Source organism: Gracilinanus agilis, chromosome 5 (assembly GCF_016433145.1).
Source record: "Gracilinanus agilis isolate LMUSP501 chromosome 5, AgileGrace, whole genome shotgun sequence".
NCBI classification, from domain to species: domain Eukaryota; kingdom Metazoa; phylum Chordata; class Mammalia; order Didelphimorphia; family Didelphidae; genus Gracilinanus; species Gracilinanus agilis.
In genome coordinates, this window is record NC_058134.1 from 211,462,961 (window position 1) to 211,484,499 (window position 21,539).

At 34.8% G+C, this 21,539-nt stretch overlaps 1 protein-coding gene across 1 annotated transcript in view; it reads left to right on the forward strand.

The window, feature by feature from the left end:
• The window catches only part of SCAF11 (SR-related CTD associated factor 11), a 107,715-nt gene that overhangs the window by 45,722 nt on the left and 40,454 nt on the right, over positions 1-21,539 (forward strand). The window contains exons 3-4 of the mRNA XM_044679103.1: positions 10,426-10,506; positions 10,929-11,086. Of these exons, the coding sequence (XP_044535038.1) occupies positions 10,426-10,506; positions 10,929-11,086 (239 nt within the window). The remainder of the gene's footprint in view (positions 1-10,425; positions 10,507-10,928; positions 11,087-21,539) is intronic.

Sequence of the window (21,539 nt, forward strand, 5' to 3'; positions counted from 1 at the left end):
TTTGGCTTCTGTGTTTACATGACAAATTATTTCCTTGGTCAGTGAGTGCTAATGCTAGAGATACAAAGGAAGACGAAAGACAGTTTTTGTTCTCAAGGAGACCACAGTCTAATAAGGAAAAAACATGCAAATAACTATGTACAAACAAGTTACATACAGGATAAATTTGAAATAATCAACAGAGAGAAAGCATTAGAATTAAGAATGATCAGGAATCTTTGCTCAAAGAAACTAACAGAGGTCAATGTCACTGGATTGATGTAAGTATATGGTGGGAGGAAGGACTTGTATGGTATAGAAAAGACTAGAAAGTTAGGGGATGGATTTTAAAGTTCTTTAGAGGCCAAACAGGTGCCTTAAATTTTATTTATTTAATTAATTCAGAATATTTTTCCATGGTTACATGATTCATGTTCTTTCCCTCCCCTCCTTTCTTCCCCCCTCCTGGAGCCAACGAACAATTCCACTGAGTTTTACATGTATCGTTGTTCAAAAACCTATTTCTGTATTATTAATATTTGCAATAGAGTGATCATTCAAAGTCAACATCCCAATCATATCCCCATTGAACCATGTGATCAATCATTATGTTTTTCTTCTGCGTTTCTACTCCCACAGTTCTTTCTCTGGATGTGGATAGCATCTTTCTCATAAGTCCCTCAGAAATGTCCTGGATCATTGCATTGCTGCTAGTAGAGAAGTCCATTACATTCAATTGTGCCACAGTGTAGCTGTCTCTGTGTACAACATTCTGGTTCTGCTTTCACTCTGCATCAATTCCTGGAGATCTTTCCGGTTCACATGGAATTCCTCCAGTTCATTATTCCTTTCAGCACAATAGTATTCCATCACCAACAAAATACCACAGTTTGTTTAGCCATTGTTCAGAATGCCCTCCCTCCCCTACCATTTTCCAGTTTTTTGCTATCACAAAAAGTATGGCTATGAATATTTTGGGGCATGTATTTTTCCCTATCATCTCTTTGGGATAAAAACCCAGCGGTGGTATGGCTAGATCAAAGGGCAGGCAGTCTTTTAAAGCCCTTTGGGCATAATTCCAAATTGCCTTCCAGAATGGTTGGATCAATTTACAATTCTACCAGCAATGCATTAGTGTTCCATTTTTGCCATATCCCCTCCTTACTTTCCTTTGCTGTCATATTGACCAATCTGCTAGGTGTGAGGTGGTAGCTCAGAGTTGTTCTGATTTGCATTTCTCTTAATTTTGAGAGATTTAGAACACTTTTTCATGTGCTTATTGATAGTTTTGATTTCTTTATCTGAAAACTGTCTATTCATGTCCCTTGCCCATTTATCAGTTGGGGAATGGCTTGATTTTTTTGTACAATTGATTTAGCTCCTTATAAATTTGAGAAATGAGACCTTTGTCAGAGGTTTTTGTTTTAAAGATTTTTTCCCAATTTGTTGCTTCCCTTCTAATTTTGGTTACATTAGTTTTGTTTGTACAAAGCCTTTTTAATTTTGTGTAATCAAAATTATTCATTTTATATTTTGTAATGTTCTCTATCTCTTGCTTGGTCTTAAACTCTTTCCTTTCCCATAGATCTGACAGGTATACTATTCTATGTTCACCTAATTTACATATAATTTCCTTCTTTATATTTAAGTCATTTACCCATTCTGAATTTATCTTGGTTTGGGTTTGAGGTGTTGATCTAAACCTAATCTCTCCCGTATTGTTTTCCAATTTTCCCAGCAGTTTTTGTCAAATAGTGGGTTCTTGTTGGCATCTTTGGGTTTATCATACTCTATTTTCTGAGGTCCTTTACTCTGAGTCTGTTCATTGATCTACCCTTCTGTCTCCTAGCCAGTACCATATTGTTTTGATGATCATGACTTTATAGTACAGTTTAAGATCTGGTACTGCTAGGCCCCTATCCTTCATTTTTTTTCCATTAGTTCCCTTGATATTCTTGATCTTTTGCCAAACAGATGATTTTATAATTGGTCCTAGAAGTGGTAGGTAGTCATTGGAGCTTATTAAATAGGTGGATGACATAGTCAGGACTACTCTTTGGGATGATCACTTTGACAGCCAAGTGGAGAGGAGGGAGACTTGTGGCAGGCCTTTGCTATTATAATAGTCCAGTAATGAGGTGATAAAGACTTGCACCAGGATGGTGACAGTGTCATAGGACAGAAAGGTATGCATGTGAAAGATGATACTAAGCTAAAACTGACAGACCTCGACAACGGTTTTGATATCTAGGATAGAGGGTATGAAGAGGAAGTGAGTTGAGGATCACTCTAGGTGAGTTGTGAGCCTAAGTAACTGGGAAGATGGTGAGGCCTTCAATAGTAATAGAAAAGTTAGAATGTTAGGAATATTGGTTAGAAAGATAATCAGTTAAGTTTTAGACATGATGAATATAAGATATTTATAGAACATCTAATTCAAGACATTCTGTAGACTATTAGAGATGTGAGACTAGAGATCAACTTAGAGGTTTAGGACTGGATACAGAGAAAAACTGAATCCAAAGGTGATGACATCACCTACTTAGATAAGATAGAGGAACAAGAGGGCTCAGAACTGAACTTCAGACCTGTTAATTTTTATCAAAAATGCTTGAAAATTCCCTGTTACATCAATGATCATCTTTTTTCCCTTGTGAGATTATATTCAGTTTTGCTGGGTAAGTTATTGGCTGTAAAAAAAATCTTTTAGTCTTTGAAGTTTAGTATTCTAAAAGTTTCTCACCTTTAGTATAGTTACAGCATAGTAGTATGTGATCCTAACTCTGGTTCCTTACTATTTGAACTCTTTCTTTAAATGTTTACATTATTTTTTCTTTGATCTGAGTATATGTAAAAAGATTGTCCTTGACACTTTTTTATGTGAGACAGGAGTGAATGAGTGGCTGAGGGAGATGAGATGAAGAGAATAGAAGGGAGAACTCTCAGCCAATGCTTTAATATTTATTTTGGAGTGGCCAAATAAAAGGTTGTTAGAATATCATTGGATATAGTCATTAATGAATTTGCCCTTTGACAGTGAATCCATTAGTCAATAGATCAAACTGCCTCATGGGGACTGTGTGGTACAGAAAGTTAGAAACGTTTTCAAAATATATGGAACTACTCTCAATAAACATGAGTATTGAAAATTTTTCATTGGTATTATAACAATTAAAAATTCTGAGAGATTGGGTTCTGGGTAAAAAAAATCAATTTCTTGATCAGACTAGCAATAACCAATAAATTAATTGGTAAGTTATCTCTCAGTGATCAAAGATGGCATGTTGTGGATACCTAATAAGGAGAAGGAGTGATTCGTTACATTTCTTCCCTGAAGAAATCAGGTTATGCCTGGTTAATAGTGATGTTGTCTCCTTCACACTTATTCACTTCAGTTGGCAAGGGATGGTGATATCCAAGGATTTTTTCCTGCTGCCCACAGACATATTTGGCTTTAACTAGTTTTTGTTTGCCCAGCAAGGTGGTGTTTGCAACCTCATTTTTAGTCATTCCAATTTAGAGTATGCTCTGGGGCAGGAAATGTAAGAGAATATCCTGAAAAAAGAAGGGAGGAGGTGTCAGGCTGAGGGCCACCCAATACAAGAGTCTCCCAAAGGTGATGGTTGCTCCTTGGATCAGTTCTACTTTCACTTGAGTTTTTTCCCCCCCTTGGTGGGGTTGGGTAGTTGTGGAATACTGAGGTGAGGAACAAGTACAAGGAGAGGGAGTGTACTCTACTAATTAGTAAAGTATAGCTTTACTATAAGTAAAGTTAGCATAGGTATTAAAAGTCAAAACAAGAACTGTCTACAGTTTCAAGATATCCATTGGGAGTTTTGGAACATATTCCTTGCTGATAGGGGGAGAACCACTATATAGTACAGTATAATGTTTAAAATGTAATTTATTATTGCTGTATTTAATATCATTAATGTTTTACTGTGTATTTTTCAAACTTTTTCATATGTATGCATATACAAGGAGATTGTTTTACATAGGGCGGTGATGGTGAATCTATGGCACACGTGCCAGAGATGACACACAGAGATCTCTCTATGGGCATGCATGCCATCCCCAGCAGAGTTAGTTACTAGAAAGGCAGAGGGACTCTGGTGGAACTTCTCCCTTCTCCCTCTCCACTGTGCCTTCTTGGAGCCCCTTTATACTTACTCCCTTCCCTATCTGGGGTAAGGCAGCTGGGGGTGGGGGGACTTGGTTTCGGGGGGGGGGAGTGGAGCATAGCACGTGGTATCTAAAAGATTCATCACTTATATCTCTGGTTTAAGTTAGCCACAGTAGGTTTTGCGATGTATTTCCCTTGGATACTGTAGTATCAAGATTTTTTTAAAGTTAAATTTGTAAAAATAAGAGCCATTCTGTAGTTGATAAATGGTCACAGAATATGAACAGGCAGTTTTCAGAAGGAATCAAACCTCTCTATAATTGTATAAAAAACACTCTAAATCAATATAAATGAGAAAAATGCATACTGAAATAATAACTCAGAGGTACTACCTCATACCTATCAGATTAGCTAACATGACAGATAAGAAAATGACAAATGCTGGAGGGGAAATAGAAAAGTAGATATGCAGATACATTGCTGGTAGAATTGTGAACTGGTCCAACTATTCTAGGAAATAGTTTGGAACTATGCCCCAAAATCTAATAAATTCTTTACTAGACTTGTGCCCCATTGAGATCAGAGAGAAAGGAAAAGGGACAATATGTACAAAAGTATTTATAGCAGCTCTTTTTGTGGTAGCAAAGAATTACAAATTTAGGAGATGTCCATCAATTGAGGAATTGCTAAATAAGATAGAATATTATTGTGCCCAAAGAAATGATTCTGGGGGGTAGTGATTACAGAAAGATGAACAAATGCAAAATGAAGTGAGAAGAAACAGCAAGTTATTAAGCACTTAATGGCAATGTTGTAATGACAATCAATGGAAAAAGACTTTGTTACTGTGATCAGTGCAATGATCTAAGATGAGACTCATGATGAAAAAATGCTATCCACCTTATAGAGAGAACTGATGAAGTTTGAGTGCAATTTAAAGCATACTTTTCTCGCTTCATTTATTTTTTTCCCAATATGGTTAACATGGAAATGTTTGCATGATTTTACATGTGTAATTGATAACATTTGCTTGTCTTCTCAGTGGGTGATGAAGGAGTGAGAGGAAGGTAGCGAATTTGGAACTTAAAATTTTTAAACAATGTTAACTTTTTTTCTCTAGAAAAAAAACAAAATAAAAATTTCAAAAAGTATGCATGTATATGTGTGTACCTTTAAGAGGGATAATGTCAGAAACAGTATAATTTTAATGAACTCTTATTAAGAACAGAAAAATTGTTTTTTATAATGTGAAGTATTAAATCTTTTTTAATCATCAAAAAATACACAAATTTTTATAGAAAAAATAGAAAGGATCATATATAAAATTGTTTTGTAGTGTTTGGTGTTTTTTTTTTTTTTTGTACATATAACATTTTACAAGTTAGTAAAAGAATTGCTCTATCATTCTTTTCAGAACATTTATTTTTCTTTTTTTAATGTTTTATTGAAGTGCTTATTTTTTGTATTTCTTATTAGCTTCCACTACTATTTTTCTCCCCCTGCCAATAGAAGCCTCACCTCATAGTAATGTGTTATATAAATGTGAAAAGTTGTATGTTTAACCTAGTTTTCAAAGAGCTTCATCTATTGTATTAAGAAGTACAATTTAATATATATAGTTCTGTTATTTGAAGCATCGGGGTAGTATCAGGACACAAATTGACCCAAATCAAAAACTATATTCATTTAGAGCTGATATTAGGTCAGATGATGCAGATTATGTCATAGAAGATGCATAATTATGCTTTTGTGAAAATGAATAATGGTAGAAAGAAAAAAAAGGTATTTATACATCAGTTTAAAATTAGTAAAAGTACACAAGTATTATCCATGTTTTGCACGTGAGGAAACAGACCCAAAGGTTAATTGAATTGCATATAACTGATGTCAGAGGTAGATATTAGACCCAAGTTTCCTGGAACTCCAAACTCCACTAGACAAATGAACTAGACTTTTTTTTTTTTTAACTTCTGTGTATTGACTTATAGGTGGAAGAGTGGTAAGGGTAGGCAATGGGGGTCAAGTGACTTGCCCAGGGTCACACAGCTGGGAAGTGTCTGAAGCCAGATTTGAACCTAGGACCTCCTGTCTCTAGGCCTGGCTCTCAATCCACTGAGCTACCCAGCTGCCCCTGAACTAGACTTTCTAATAATTATTGTTGGAAAGATTTATTAGTGGTAGAATTATTATTATTCAGTCATTCAGTCATGTCCCAACTCTTTTTGACCTCATAGATCTTAACATACTAGGCTCTTACATTATCTACTATCTCCCAAAGTCTGTCCAAGCTCGTGTTAATTATTTCAATGACAGTACCTCTCCATCTTATCCTGTTCTATCCCTTTTCCTTTTGCCTTCAGTATTTCCCATTACCAGGGTCTTTTCCAATGAGTCTGGTCTTCTCATCATGTGGCCGCAGTATTTAAGCTTTGGTTTCAGTTTGATCTTCTAGTAAAGAGTCTGAATTAATTTAAGTATTGACTTGATTTAATCTCCTTGCTGTCCAAGGGACCCTCAAAAGTCTTTTCTATAGCACCACAATTTGAAAGTGTCAATTCTGCAGTGCTCAGTTTTCCTTACAGTTCAACTCTCATAGTCATACATTGTTACTGGAAAAGTCATAGCTTTGACTATGCTGATCTTTGTTGGAAAGATGATGTGTCTGTTTTTTAGTATGCTGCCCAGATTTGCCCCAAGTTTTTCTTTCAAGGAGCAAGCCTCTTTTAATTTCATAGCTGTTCACGACTGTGGCTGCCATCTACAGTGATGTTTGATCCCAAGAATATAAAATGTGACATAGCTTCCATTTCTTCTCCTTCTGTTTGGCAGGAAGTGATGGAATCAGTTGCCAATAGCTTAGCCAGGTTTTACTCTCTCTTCTTTCATCTTCATCAAGAGGCTTCTTAATTATCTACTTTTTGCCATCAGAGTGATATTGTCTGCACATTTGAGATTGATAATATTTCTCCTGGCATCCTTAATTATGGCTTTTGCTTAATCCAGCCTGGCATTTCACATGATTTACTTGGCATATAAGTTAAATTAATAAAGTGACAATATGTACCTTTGTTGTATTCCTTTCCCAATTTTAAACCAATCAGTTGTTCCATATTCAGTTCTAACTGTTGCTTCTTGACTCATATACTGTTTTCACAGGGGGAAAAATGATGTTATTCCCATCTTTTTGAGGACTTGACACATTTCATTGTGATCCACACAGTCAAAGACTTCAGTATAGTCAGTGAAACAGAAGTAGATGTTTTCTTGGAACTCCCTTGCTTTCTCCATAATATAGTGAATGTTAACAATTTGGTCTCTAGTTCCTCTCTGCCTCTTTGAAAACCAGTCTCTTCTTGTGGTAATTCTCAGTTCATGTATTGCCGAAATCTTACTCATAGAATATTAAACATAATCTTACTGGTATGTAAAACAAGCACAATTGTTTGGTAATTTGAACATTCTTTGGCATTGCGCTAATTTAGAACTGAGGTGTAAACTGATCTTTTCCAAACTAGTGGCCATTGTTGAGTTTTCCATATTTGCTGCTACATTGAGTACAGAACTTTAACAGCATCATCTTTTAGAATTTTAAATAAATCAGCAGGAATCCTGTCAACTCCACCAGCCTTATTGTTAACAATGTTTCCTAAGGTTCGCTTGATTTCATTTTCCAGGATTTTTTACTCTAAATCAACATCCACACCACTGTGTTATCAGTGGTATTAAGATCTTTCTTTGTACCCTCTATTTTCACTTCAAATCCTACTGGTTCTTGGTGGCTTAATTTGAATTTTTCTTTTCCCCTTTTAACTCTAGTCTACATTTATTTCTCTTTCTCTAAATTCTTATTGTATTTATTATTGATACTCTAGTTCACTACTTTGTGATATGTTCCCTTTCATCTTAAAACTTCCTTCTCTCACTCTCATAGTTTTCATCTGTTAGCCTTCATGGAGACTTGTCTCCCTTCTGTTGCTACACCCCTGCTATCTTCTCCCTCACTAGTTGTAGCTTACATCACTCTCCTTATATATCTCTCTGCTACTTCATTAGTTTTAGAGGGGGAATTGTAATACACCTTACTCCCCATCTTCACTTCCAAACTCTTCCTTTGTCTCTTTTATGCAGCAAGCATTCCTTCAAGTGAAATAAAAATTTTTTGAATTCAAAAAATTGAATTTTTAAAAAGTGAAATAAAAAAATTTCCATATAATCAAAAATATATTTTTTTTCTTTTTCAGACCTTGCTCAACATTTTTCTGTTCCCAACTTATGACTTCATTCTAAGAGACTTTACTATAACTACAACTTTCCATTTTCTCAGATTCTTCAAGTTCCATAACTACTTTTTCATTCCGCTTCAGAAAAACATGCAGTTGGACACATATTCTTGAGCTTATCATTACCTATGGGTGTTCCACCTCTTTAAAATTCCCAAACATTATACCTCTCTTCCTGTGTTTCTTATACTGTATATGTTCTTTACCCTCAATGAGACTTCTCTTCTGCTCTTAAATCCCTTTCCCCTGCTTTGTTCCATCTTCCATTTTATTTACATACTGTTGAAGCTAGAGAAAATCTCACAACCACGATAACCGGTACATTACAAAGTCATGTCCAATGTCAACTGGGTCCTCAATGAAGCAAGGCAGTTCTTTTTGTGTCCCTTATCCTTTCTCTACTCCCCACAGAACTATTACAGATCTCTTCCCTTCTCAAGTTTCCTCTACCTACCCACCCTGTTTGCTGAAAATACTGAGCATGTCTAACATGATGAACTTCCTCTTTTCCCATTCTGTTCTTCTCAGAATCTCATGACACTGTCTCTCATTTTTTTCTTTTCCAGTCTTTCTGACAAAGTGATGTGACTAAGGCCAGTCCTGCATGTCCACTTGATTTCCATCCACTCCTGTCTTTTCCAGCAAATTATATTTTCAATTTTTTTCTCCTTTCAATCTACAACCTTCCCCTATTCTCTGGTTCCTAATCTACTGCAGTAGAACTTGCCCAAGGTTCTTAGTACCAGTAAAGAATTTTCACTAGACCTTATGACCCCCTCTTAATTCTCTTCTCTCCTTTTTCATTCAAATGCCTTGAAAAAGTATTTTAACTTCACTGTCTTTACCTGTCCTTCCACTCCTCAACTCTTTGTGAACAGATTTCCAACCTCATTATTTGATTGAAACTTCTCAGATCAGAGAGGTGGCCAAGTGGGTAGAGAACCAGGCCTGGAATCAAGAGGACCTGGGTTCAGATACTTCCCAATTCTGTGTCCCTGGGCAAGTCACTTAACCCCAGTTGCCTACAGTACCACTCTTCTGCTTTGGAACCAATATTTAGTATTGATTCTAAGACAAAGGGTAAGGTTTTTTTGTTATTTTTTTTAAACATTTTTTTTTAACCCTTGTACTTCGGTGTATTGTCTCATAGGTGGAAGATTGGTAAGGGTGGGCAATGGGGGTCAAGTGACTTGCCCAGGGTCACACAGCTGGGAAGTGGCTGAGGCCGGGTTTGAACCTAGGACCTCCCATCTCTAGGCCTGACTCTCACTCCACTGAGCTACCCAGCTGCCCCCTGTTATTATTTTTTTAAGAAAGTGTTTTCTCAAAAATAACCAGTAATTGCTATTTCAGTATTGTTAATCACTCCCTTCTATAGGGTTTTTATTATAGTACTTTCTTCTGTTCTGACTTCCTTATTTGACTCCCTCCTTCTCAGTCTTCTTGTCTGGCATATATTATCCATGTCTTTTCCTCTAACTGTGAATGATCTCTTAGGTTATATCCAGAATCCTTTTATCGTCTCCCTCTCCCTCTATTCCTTTTCCCTCTCTGTACACATATTTCTCTTTTCTCTAAACTTTTACTGTATTTACTGTTGTGATACCTTTTGGTTCAATAATTTATGATATGCTTTCTTTCCTCCAGTATGCACTTCTTTCTCTTATACAAATTCTACCTTTTCCCTCTCTCCTTCTCTTCTCCCCTTTTTCTTCTTTTCTGTCTCCCAAATTTGCTTCTGTTAATCTGTTTCTGTTGTTTTCTTTGCTCTTTCAGTTTATTGTGAGTAAACCTTGTACATAGTAGGTATTTAATAAATATTTGTTGATTGCTGCTATCTTGTTTGATTTATATGTGCCTTATTACGAATATGTTATAAAAACTATGAATGCCTACCAGTTTTTATGCATACTATACTTTTTCTACTGAAAAGTAGACCTTCATGTATTTTTTCTAATTATTCTTCTACTATTAGTGGAGACACAAACAATTATAAATGTTAGAAAGCAGCCATTAAATTGTCTCTCTTGATTGATTTTTTAGGAATTCCTTACCAAGAAGAGATGAAGAGGAAAAATAACAATATTTCAAATGAGGGGGATGGGGAACACAAAGACATTGAAGGTATGTTTGTTTTTTTAAGTCCATTTTACCTAACAGAAAAACCTAGGTTATAAGATCAAAGTAAATTTGTTATTTCCATATGCCAGTTTTTCAAGATTTTTCTGTTGGGCAGCTAGGTAGCGCAGTGGATAGAGTGCCACGCCTGGAGTCAAGAGGACCTGGGTTCAAATCCAGCCTCCAACACTCCCTAGTTGTGTGACCCCCATGGCAAGTCACTTAACCCCAATTGCCAGACTCTTAGAGCTCTTCTGACTTAGAACCAATACTTAGTGACCATTCTGAGACAAAAGGTAAAAGTTTAGGGAAAAAAGATTTAGCTGTCCTCGAAAATGCATTTTTTAAAACATGGCTTTTTTTTTTTTTTTGGTTTAGATTTGAAATAAATATGAAATTTGAGATCACATCAATGTTCTTCTTATTAGGTGAAGAAAATAGAATGTGCCCTCATTCCATTGTCATTCCATATGAAGAAGCTGATAGATGCCCAATATGTCTTTCCTGCATATTAGAGAAGGAAGTTGGTTTTCCTGAAAATTGTAATCATATCTTCTGCATTACCTGTATTCTTAAGTGGGCAGAGGTAAGTCTGAGAATAAAACTAAAACCCTGAATGCTCTACTATTAATCAGTTATAAATTAGGCAATCATTTTCTTAATGCTTTTGATATAGGACTGTTTATAAAATAGACTGTATTATAATGAGTTCCTGAATATCAGATAGATATTTCTACATTCACAAAAGGAGATGCTAACTTTCAGGATCCTTTTTTAAATCTATTTTTCTTTATTTTCCATTGTTGGAATATAGTTTTTCAAATGACAGTTTTCACATATTACCTCCAAATTTTCTTTTGCTTTCAAAACTTTTTATGTTTTTTGACTGAGTATGTAAATCTTCAATGTATATAGAAACCATAGGTATTAATGACTGATGAAGTATAGTGAAACTATTTTCATTTTTACTCAGTTGATGTGGAAGACTTTGAATTGAGTGCTTAGCTACCCCTTAACAATTTTAAAATACTTCCCATTACATTATTTTATTTATTCCAACAATTCTATGAGGTTGGCACAGTTGATATTGTTATGGTCATTTTACAGTTGAGAAAACTTGAGTTTCAGAGTAGTTAAATGTCTTGTCACATAGTACACACAGTAAAATAGAATTGTTCCAGGGTCTTTTGCTCCCTATTTTTTATTGTTCTTTCAATCAAAAAAAAAAAACATTCATTAAGTATTCATTCTAGGTACAAGCCTTGGATATGTAAAAAAAGCAAAACCAACCCTGGTCCTCATGGAGAATTAAGTAATACATGTTCTAAATAATGGCATACAATATAAATCCAGAGTAAATGGAAGGCAACCTTAATGGAGATGGGTCTAGTAGAAAAGGTTTCCTATAGTAGTAGTTCTTAAATTGACTCTTAAGGGGATTACTTGGGTTGAAGAGATGCCATATTAGACATGAAAAACCAGTGCAAATGCAGTAGATGGGAGATGGTGTGCCATTTTGGAGAAATAACAATTAGCTCAAAAGCCCACAAAATAATGTGGAGAGCAGTACAATTTAAAATCAGAGGAAAAGTAGACAGGAGCCAGATTGAAGAACTTTAATGGCCAAAGGACTTTTGATTTTTAGATTTTTAAAATTTTTTTCAAAATTTTTATTTATATGTTTGTTGGTTACATTAAAATCCCCAGGTGTTTTACTCCTCTTGCCTTCTCTGTGTGGTAAAAGGTATCACTTGACCAAAAAAGTGTATATATAAATTACTTCTCTCATGATTCTCTTTATTAGTTCTTTCTCTGGAGGTGGGCATATACAAGTTATTCTTCAGATATTAATTCTATAGCTACATATAACATTTTCTCGGATCTTCTAATTTTGTTCTTCCTTATTTCTTGTAGGTCTCAAATTAAAAAAAAAATTAACCTGTTCCAGGAAAAAGATATATTAACCTAAAAACATTTCTCACAGTGCAGTAGTATTCCATCATGGTCATATACCACAATTCGTTTAGCCATTCCCCAGTTGATGAGCATCCTTTTTATTTCCAATTTTTTTTGCCACACATAGATAGCTCCTATATTTTGGAACATATAGGTTCCTTTCCTTTTTCCCTCATCTCCTTCCGAAACAGACTCAACAATGGTATTGCTGATTTTAAGGGTATACACAGTTTTATAACTCTCTGGACATTATTTCCAAATCACTCTCCAAAATCATTGTGCAAGTTCACAGTTCTACAAGCAGTGTATTTTTCCATATCCCCTCCAACATTTGCCTTTTTGCCCCTTTGGTCATTTTAGCTCTTCTGATAGGAGTGAGATATCACAAAGTCGTTTTGATTTGCATTTCTCTAATTAGTAATGATTTAGAACATTTTAATATGTCTATATATGGCTTTGATTTTTTTTTTTTATCTAAAAATTGCCTGTTCCATCTCTTTTGACCATTTATCTTTTGGGGAATGGCTCATATTCTTATAAATTTGACAAAGTTGTCTATTTCTGCTTTCCTTTAAATATTGGCTACATTAGTTTTACATATACAAAAACTTTAATCAAAATTATTTATTTTATATTTCACAATGGTCTCTCTTATTTATTCATAAATTCCTCTCCTGTTCAAAAATCTGATAGGTAATATGTTCCTGTTCTAATTTTCCTGTGATAGCTCCCTTTATATCTAGGTCATATATCTATTTTGATCTTATCTTAGTGAAGGGTATAAGATATTGATCTATATCTAGTTTCTGCCAAACTGCTTTTCAAATGTCTCAGAAATTCTTACAAAATAGTGAGTTCTTTTCCCAAGAACTTGGATCTATGCTTTTGTCACATATAAGGTTACTGCTGTTTATTTGTGTGTTGTTCCACTGATATGCCTTTCTATTTCTTAGCCAGTACTAGATAGTGTTTAAAGTCTGATAATGCTAGATCTCCTTTCTTTACAATTTTTTTCATAAAATCATTTTCTTGAAATTTTTAAACTATTTTTTCTAGCTTAGTGAAATTTCTTTTGGTAATTTAATTGGGATGGCATTGAATAAATGGATTAGTTTAGGTAAGATTGTCATTTTAATTATATTGGCTTTGTCTACCTATGAAAAGTTACTATCTTTCCAATTATTTAAATCTGACTTTATTTCTGTTAAAGATGTTTTATAATTCTTTTCATGTAGTTCCTGGGTTTGTTTTGGCACATATGCTTTCAGGTATTTTATTCTGTCTGTGATTATTTTAAATGAGGTATCTCTCTTCTTGCAGGTCTTTGTTACTGATACATAAAAATGCTGATGACTTATGTGGGTTTATTTCATATTCTTCTACTTTGCTAAAATTTTGGTAGTTTCAACTAACTTTTAGTTGAGTCTCTAGGTTTTATAAGTATTATTACCTCTTTTCCCATACTGACTCCTTCCATTTCTTTTTCTTTTCTTATTACTATTGCTGGCATTTCAAATATAATATTAAACAATATTGGTGATGAGCATTTTTGTTTCACTCTTGTTCTTATTGAGAATTCTATCTTATCTTCATTACAAATCACACTTACTGATGGTTTTAGGCAGGTGATACTTATTATTTTAAGAAAAAAATTCTACCCTCACCTCTGAAAAAGAAAAAAGATGAAGAAAAAATTTTATTTTTTCTTTTTATTTTCCATGGTTACATAACTCAGTTTGTTCAGCCATTTCCCAATTGAAGGGCATACCCTCGCTTTCCAGTTTTTTACCACCACAAAGAGCGCAGCTATAAATATTTTTATCTATGATCTCTTTGGGGTACAAACCCAGCAATGGTATGGCTGAATCAAAGGGCAGGCATTCTTTTATAGCCCTTTGGGCATAGTTCCAAATTGCCATCCAGAATGGCTGGATCAGTTCACAACTCCACCAGCAATGCATTAACGTCCCAATTTTGCCACATCCCCTCCAACATTCATTACTCTCCCCTGCTATCATTTTAGCCAATCTGCTAGGTGTGAGGTGGTACCTCAGAATTATTTTGATTTGCATTTTTAGCAGACCACCACCTTATACCTACTCTTTTTAGAATTTATATTTATTAACATTTCCAAGGCCAAAGAATGGTAAAGGCTAGGCAATTGTCAACATTCTTGTCTGATTTCTGGATGTAATTCACTCTGGTAAAGAATATTTTTCTAATGGGAAATCACCAGTTATAATTTTATAAATTCTTATAGAATTTTTTTGGCATACGCTTATATATTGAAGCCAGTGGAACCACTTTAATGTGTTAATTTTAGAGAGTAATGGTACACAGAGTATGTGATTGAATTTGGGAAGAGGAAGTGTCAAACCAAGTAATTTATTTGCATGACAACAAATTAATCTTAGGCATGAAAATAAATCTAGATCTTTTGGGAAGGATTTTGAATTCAATATTTTTCAAATGTAATCTCTCTATAATGTAGAAGCTTTACATTATGGGTAAAAAAATTTATGGAGATAGGATAGGATTACATCTCACCTTCCTTGTAAATCTGGGTTAACATAGTATTAAAGGAATGCATTTGTATACAATTTAGTATAATTTAGTTTATCAAGGATTAAACTAGAGGGAAGTTTATTTTCTGCCTAAGAATGTAGATAGGAAAAACCTACTTTTAAATTTTAATCAAATCTGTCAGACACTTAATAACTATATAAACATCTATTTGGGGAGAGGGTCTGATTAGCAGTTGACTTTTCCAAATTCACATTTTGTTGTAATTATGAAATAAAACAAGATAATTGATTGCAATGGTTAGATAAAAGTGCTATAGTTTAAATGAGGATTTGTGAAATTACTAAACAGAGATCTGTATTTGTAACAGATCCCAAAGAGATTAATGTTGATATACTGCCTTTGAGAAGATATCTTTTGATTCAGTTGGCCCTTCAGATTATAAGGGTTAAAATAGGAGTTTTGACAAAATAAAAGTAGCTTTTAATAATTTAAGTTTTAATGAGAATATAGTAGAGTTATAAATTAATATTGTCCCTTTAAGCCAGAGAAAAGAAAACTTCTAGCAGGTTTTAACAGTTAACAATTTAATTTAATTAAAATAGATATTAAAAGTGGGAAAGATAGAAAAGAGAGATTACTAATCTTATACCCTATAAATACACCTAAAATTCGTAATAACTACCTCTGTCTTCTGAGGACAGCTTCTTCTTGCCTGGCAAACACCAGGCCTATCTAGCCTACACTATCTATGAATGATTCACTAACTACCTAACTCCCTAAATAATAGACAGCTACCACTCACTCATTTCTTCAATCAGTTTTCTATAGCTGCCCAACTGTCAGTAGCTAACTGAGATCCTTGCCTATGAGACAGACCTCTTGCTCCCTAGAGATTCCAGAGGCATAAAGACCTCTAAAGGCTAAAGCCAAAAGCCCTCTCAGTAAGCTCAGGCCTGCCTTTATATTCCAACAACTAAACATTAACCTATACCACCAGCAACCAACCCCCAATGACCAACTCACACCCAGCAGCTAACTTCACTGCAACTGCCAGCCCTAACTATCAGTTAATTGACCCACCAACAGTCAGCAACTGACTCTCCTAACTCTCACCAACTGCCAGCCTGCAACTAATGCTGACTCAGTAGGGGGCTCTGGGGGTCCTACTTCCTATCTTTGTGGGCTGGTTAATCCCTACACATCTCTATGGTAAGAGGATGGCCAGGTCCCCCGTTAAATTAAAAAAGGAATAAAGAATTCCTTTTTACAAGATGCTAATAGTTTAAAGACTTACCTCTGACTTAGGTGTAAACTTCTGATCTCACTCTGATCTTGCAGGTCTGGGCTGATCAAATTCTAGCCCCAGGCTTAGGCTCAAGGTTTTGGTCTTAGCTTGTACTTGATCCAATCAGGCACACCCTTGATTGTCCTGTCTTGGAGCTCTTCTGAGCTTTAGGCAAAAAAGATCTGTACTTAGTCCTTAGTACTATTATCCATCTATCCCTTAGTGTGAACTAAATCCTTATCCCAACCTCAGACTGGAATTCCCTGGGCTGGGGCTCTGAACTTCTCTACAGATTTGAAATTTCAAAGGGTATGGGTTGGCTTGCACTACTATTTGCCCAGGCAGGATCTCAGGCTCTGGATGTTGGCTTGCCATAGGTTCTGAATCTCAGACAGTAGATGTGGGGTAGGGGTGTGTGTGGCTTGCTCTTCCCTCTTTGCTACAGCTTCTTTCTGGCTCTGCTCTCCTCCAGCCCCAATTCCCCAGATGTTCTTTGCCTACCTTTTGGGTTTTTCTTTTCTTGAAAGTTGTTTCACTCTGTCTCCTTGTTGGTTCTTTCACTCCTTTGTTTGTTTTGTGATGATACTTTATTCTTGGTTGGAGAGGATTCTCATGGTGGCATAGAGCTGCTCTTTATTACTCCACCATCTTGGCTCTACCTCTGGAAGTCCAAGAAGATATCATCTGGAAACCAGTCCCCCTAATGGCATCTGGTCCAAACTAAACAAAAGGATGCTTTTCATCTGTATAAAGAAAGGGAAATCTCATTCTTAGTGTCTTAATCATCTTAAATTCCCTCTAATGATCTACTTACTGATTATGTCTTTGGGAAATTAAGTACTATATTTTGTTTATTTTTCAGTTAAAGGAAACTAAGTACTATAGACCAGGACAGTTATACTGTTAATTCTTAATAATTTTTATAACAACTGAAACCTCAGTGTCATATACTTCCTCAAGAAGCAAACTAATTGAAGCAAAGTCTTTTCAGTATGAGATTGTTAATAATGATTTAAACTCACAAGGTTGTGATTTTTGAAAAATGTTCTGAATTTCCTAGTCAGGATATTCAATTGGTTTCTAGTTTTAAGAAAATTTGAATTTATAAAATTATAACTGGTGATTTCCCATTAGAAAAATATTCTTTACCAGAGTGAATTACATCCAGAAATCAGACAAGAATGTTGAAATTGTGGTGTTCCAGTAACTAGCATGTTTATTATTAGTTAACAGAAATCTCACTATGATAATTCTAAATTGAAATCAAACTTATGGAAAAATTTATATTTTAAAATAATACTTTTATGTATATACCATCCATAAGAAAAAACTTGAACTTTAAATATCTTTTTTGATAGGTTACTTAGGTGATACAGTTTTCTAGAGCACTGGGCCTCAGGTCTGAAAGAGTCAAGTTTAAATTTGACATTAGATACTTTTTAGTGGGACCATATGTAACTATAGAGTCAATTAGATGCTTTTTGCCCAGTTTCCTCAATTGTAAAGTGAAGTTAATAACACCTACCTTGAAGAGTTATGAAGATTAAGTGAGAAAATATTTGTAAATTGCTTGCTTATTCATAGCCTCCTTCCCACTCCTGCAGTGGTTTCTTCCAGTCTTAACAATGGCAGCTATGTGTAGAGTGATTTTTAAAAAATTTACATTGTAAGGTTGGTTTAATCCATTAATTTTTTTTTACCTATTTATAAATTTTTCTGCATTATTTGGCTAATAACTTAAGAAATTACTTTCCCTTATATAGTTTTATATAGCTTTTTAATAATTTTGTTAAGAAGTTACCTTTGCAGAACAATTGTCCATATGAGCTTTAAAGTTTTTATAACTTGATATGGAAATATTTTCTGCTTATAAAAAACAAATATGTTGTAAATATTCACAAAGTAGATAAGGACTTCACTCTTTAATATGTTAAAGTTCTTTATAAGAATCTACAAAACCAGAATTTTCATACTTTATTATTATTATTTTTAAGACATTTACTTAAAAATGCAAAAAAAACACCACCATAGATAGCCAATATATGCATAAATAATAAATGTTACATATAAACTTGTATCGCACTCACCAAAATATTCAGTGTCTATGTGAAGAGTGGACACATACTTTCAAGAACTTGTTAAGGAAACATCAGAAAAAAATCCATGTACTCAGGGTTTACACACAACTCTGAACTACAAATTTAATGTTATTGGTCTGTTCAGGAACATATGCTTCAGAGGAAAGAGCCTCTCTGAAAGCTACTTGGTCCTTACCACTTTGCATCTGGGTAATTCTTTATTCTTTATTGAAACATAGCTATTACAAGTATTTTTAATTTATAGTCATCCTTAAAAGGCATTTAGCAAGTATTACTTGCAAAAGCTTATTAAGCTGATTTCTCTGGCTATAGTGACCAGACCAGGCTAGATCAGCTAAATACAATGTTGGCCAATCAGAATGGAGTTCACAGCAACACAGCTCACTTTAATAATTTTTTAAAAGAGGTCTTGTTGTTAATTTGTTTCAGTTGGATCTGACCCTTTATGACCCCATTTAGGGTTTTCTTGGCAAAGAAACCGGAGTGATTTACCATTTCCTTCCCCAGTTTACTTTGCAGATGAGGAAACTGAGGCAAATAGGGTTAAGTAAATTGCTCAGGAGTCACACAGCTAATAGTAAACATCTGAGAGTGGATTTGTACATAGGCTTTTCTGACTCTAGGCTTAGGCCCAGCACTCTTATCTACTGTGTCACCTTGCTGCCCCAAGTATTTTGTAATTGTTTTTAGTGAAATTTTCTTTCTATCTTTTCCTTCTAGAATTTGTTGTTAATATACTGAACTGCTGCTGATAAGAGTTGTAAGTTCATTTTATGTTCTAAAACTTCACAAAAGTTTTTAATTGTATCATTTAGGAAACCACTCAAAGGTTTCCTAGGTAAACCATTTTATTATTTGCCCCAGAAATGATAGTTTTGTTTCCTTTTGACCTATCCATATTCCTGCAATTTCTTTTTCTTTTCTTATTGCTATTACTAGGATTTTAATACATTATTGAAAAGTAACAGTTATAAGGGACTTTGTTGCTTTACCTCTAATCTTATTTGAAAGGCTTCCAGTTTTTCCCTATTACAGATAATGCTTACTCTTGGTTTTATATAGGTACTACCTATTGTTTTAAGAGAAGCTCCATTTATTCCAGTGTTTTTCTAGGTTGTTGTTTTTATTTTCCAAACAGGAATGAGTGTTGAAAAAAAATTTTTTTTTGGAAAGCCTTTTTCACATCTACTGAAATAATCATATGATATTTGTTGATTTTGGTTTTGAAATGATCATTGATGATTATAGTTTTCCTAATATTCTCCAGAGGTCTATTCTATCTAACTTTTCTAAAATTCTTAATATCTTTCTCCATAATTAAAAAAAAAAACAAAACCTCTTACTTTCCACCTTAGAATCAATACTATGTATTGGTTCCAAGGCAGAAGACTGGTAAGGCTAGGCAATGGTGGTTAAATGACTTGCCCAGGGTCACACAGCTAGGAAGTGTCTGAGGCCAGATTTGAGTCCATGACTACCTGACTCTCAATTCACTGAGCCACCCAGCTGCCCCCTTCTTGTTAATTTTCTGACCAGAAGTATGACTGAAGAACAACAGAATTACTTAGGCCTGAAATGTCTTCGACTAATATAGTTATTTTTCCTCCCATAATTCACTTAACCTTTCCCTCAAGAATTTGGGTGCCATGTGTAATGAGTAAATTCTTAATTAACTAAGTAATTAAAGATTCTTGATAAGCAGGAATAGAGGGTTGGCTAGAGAAGAGGGTTGAAAGAGCTAGACTCCTATAATTCAGACAGTGGAATCCTAATGAGATCATGGGAAGGGATTCTCAGGTTCCCTTAGGAAGAGCAGTTGGGAATTACTGGACACTCCTTGGGTTTGATGCTCAAAGGGTGGATGGTTGGCGGGTTTCCTCTGATATTCCCTGAGGATTTTGGAGAAAACTGGTTGGGAAGGATTCAAAGACAGAGTGAGTGTGACTGACTGTTCCCTGATCTACCAGAGGGGGCAGAAGAGAGCATAAATCCTGTGAAACCCTACAGTGTCTGTGATCCTGTCAGAAGCTGGAGCTTGGAGAATGGAGATAGAGAAGGCTGAATTGATTATTTGAAATATAATATAAGAAGGAGTCTAAGTAGATTTTTAAGTAGATTAGCTTAGTTAATTAGATATTATATATTATAGATAGATTAAGGTGATTAGGTGAGGTTTGAGAAATCAGACAAGAAGCAGCTCCTTGCGGGGCAGATTGGGAGCCAGGATATTAGGTAGTTTTGATTAGATTTAGGAATAAATAGATTTAATAACTCCTATCCTAACTCATCTTTAATTTCTGTATTCTATCTCTACCCATTCTTATAGTTACAATAAATGGGATTTTTTACAGATTTTCTTTAACTGCTAAGACCAGCCATTTTCTCCAACGGCCAACAACTGAATCTCCTCAAACCTAGCAGCCTATCCACAACTATTGATACAAATCAATACCAGGGTTCATATTCCCCATTACACATGTTATTGAATGTAAAAATGTTCATATTGGTATTCATTGACTATGATACTTTTTAGCAAAATATTGTTTCTAGGCTGTTGTTAAGTCATTTCAGTCATGTCTGACTCACTGTGACCAAACTTGGGGTTTTCTTCACAAAACTATTGGAGTGGTTTGCCATTTTCCTCCTCCAGCTTATTTGACAGATGAGGAATCTGAGGCCAACAGGGTTATGTGACTGACTGGATCACCCAAGTAATAAGAGTCTGGAGGTTGATATTTTTTTTAAACCCTTAACTTCTGTGTATTGGCTTTTTAGGTGGAAGAGTGGATTTGTACTCAGGCTTTCTTGACTCTAAGCCTGACACTGTCCACTGAACCACTTACCTACAGGCCTGTTTCCTTGTTATCTCTTTTGATTAAGTCTGCTGTCCTTTTGCCTTGTCCAAGAACATGATTGTTATCCTTACCTTTTATTTTTCCCTTCAGCTGAAGAATAATAGATTCTACTTCAGTCCCTTATTTTAACTGTTTGTGCATCTTTCTGTTTCAAGTGTGTTTCTTGTAAAAAACAGATTGTTGGATTATGGTTTCTGATCTATGATCCTTTTCTGTTTTGTGATTGAGTTCATTCACCTCATTCACATTCACAATTACTGTGTGATACTGATACTGAGTGATAACTATATTTCCCTAATTTCTTAAACTTTTTTTTCT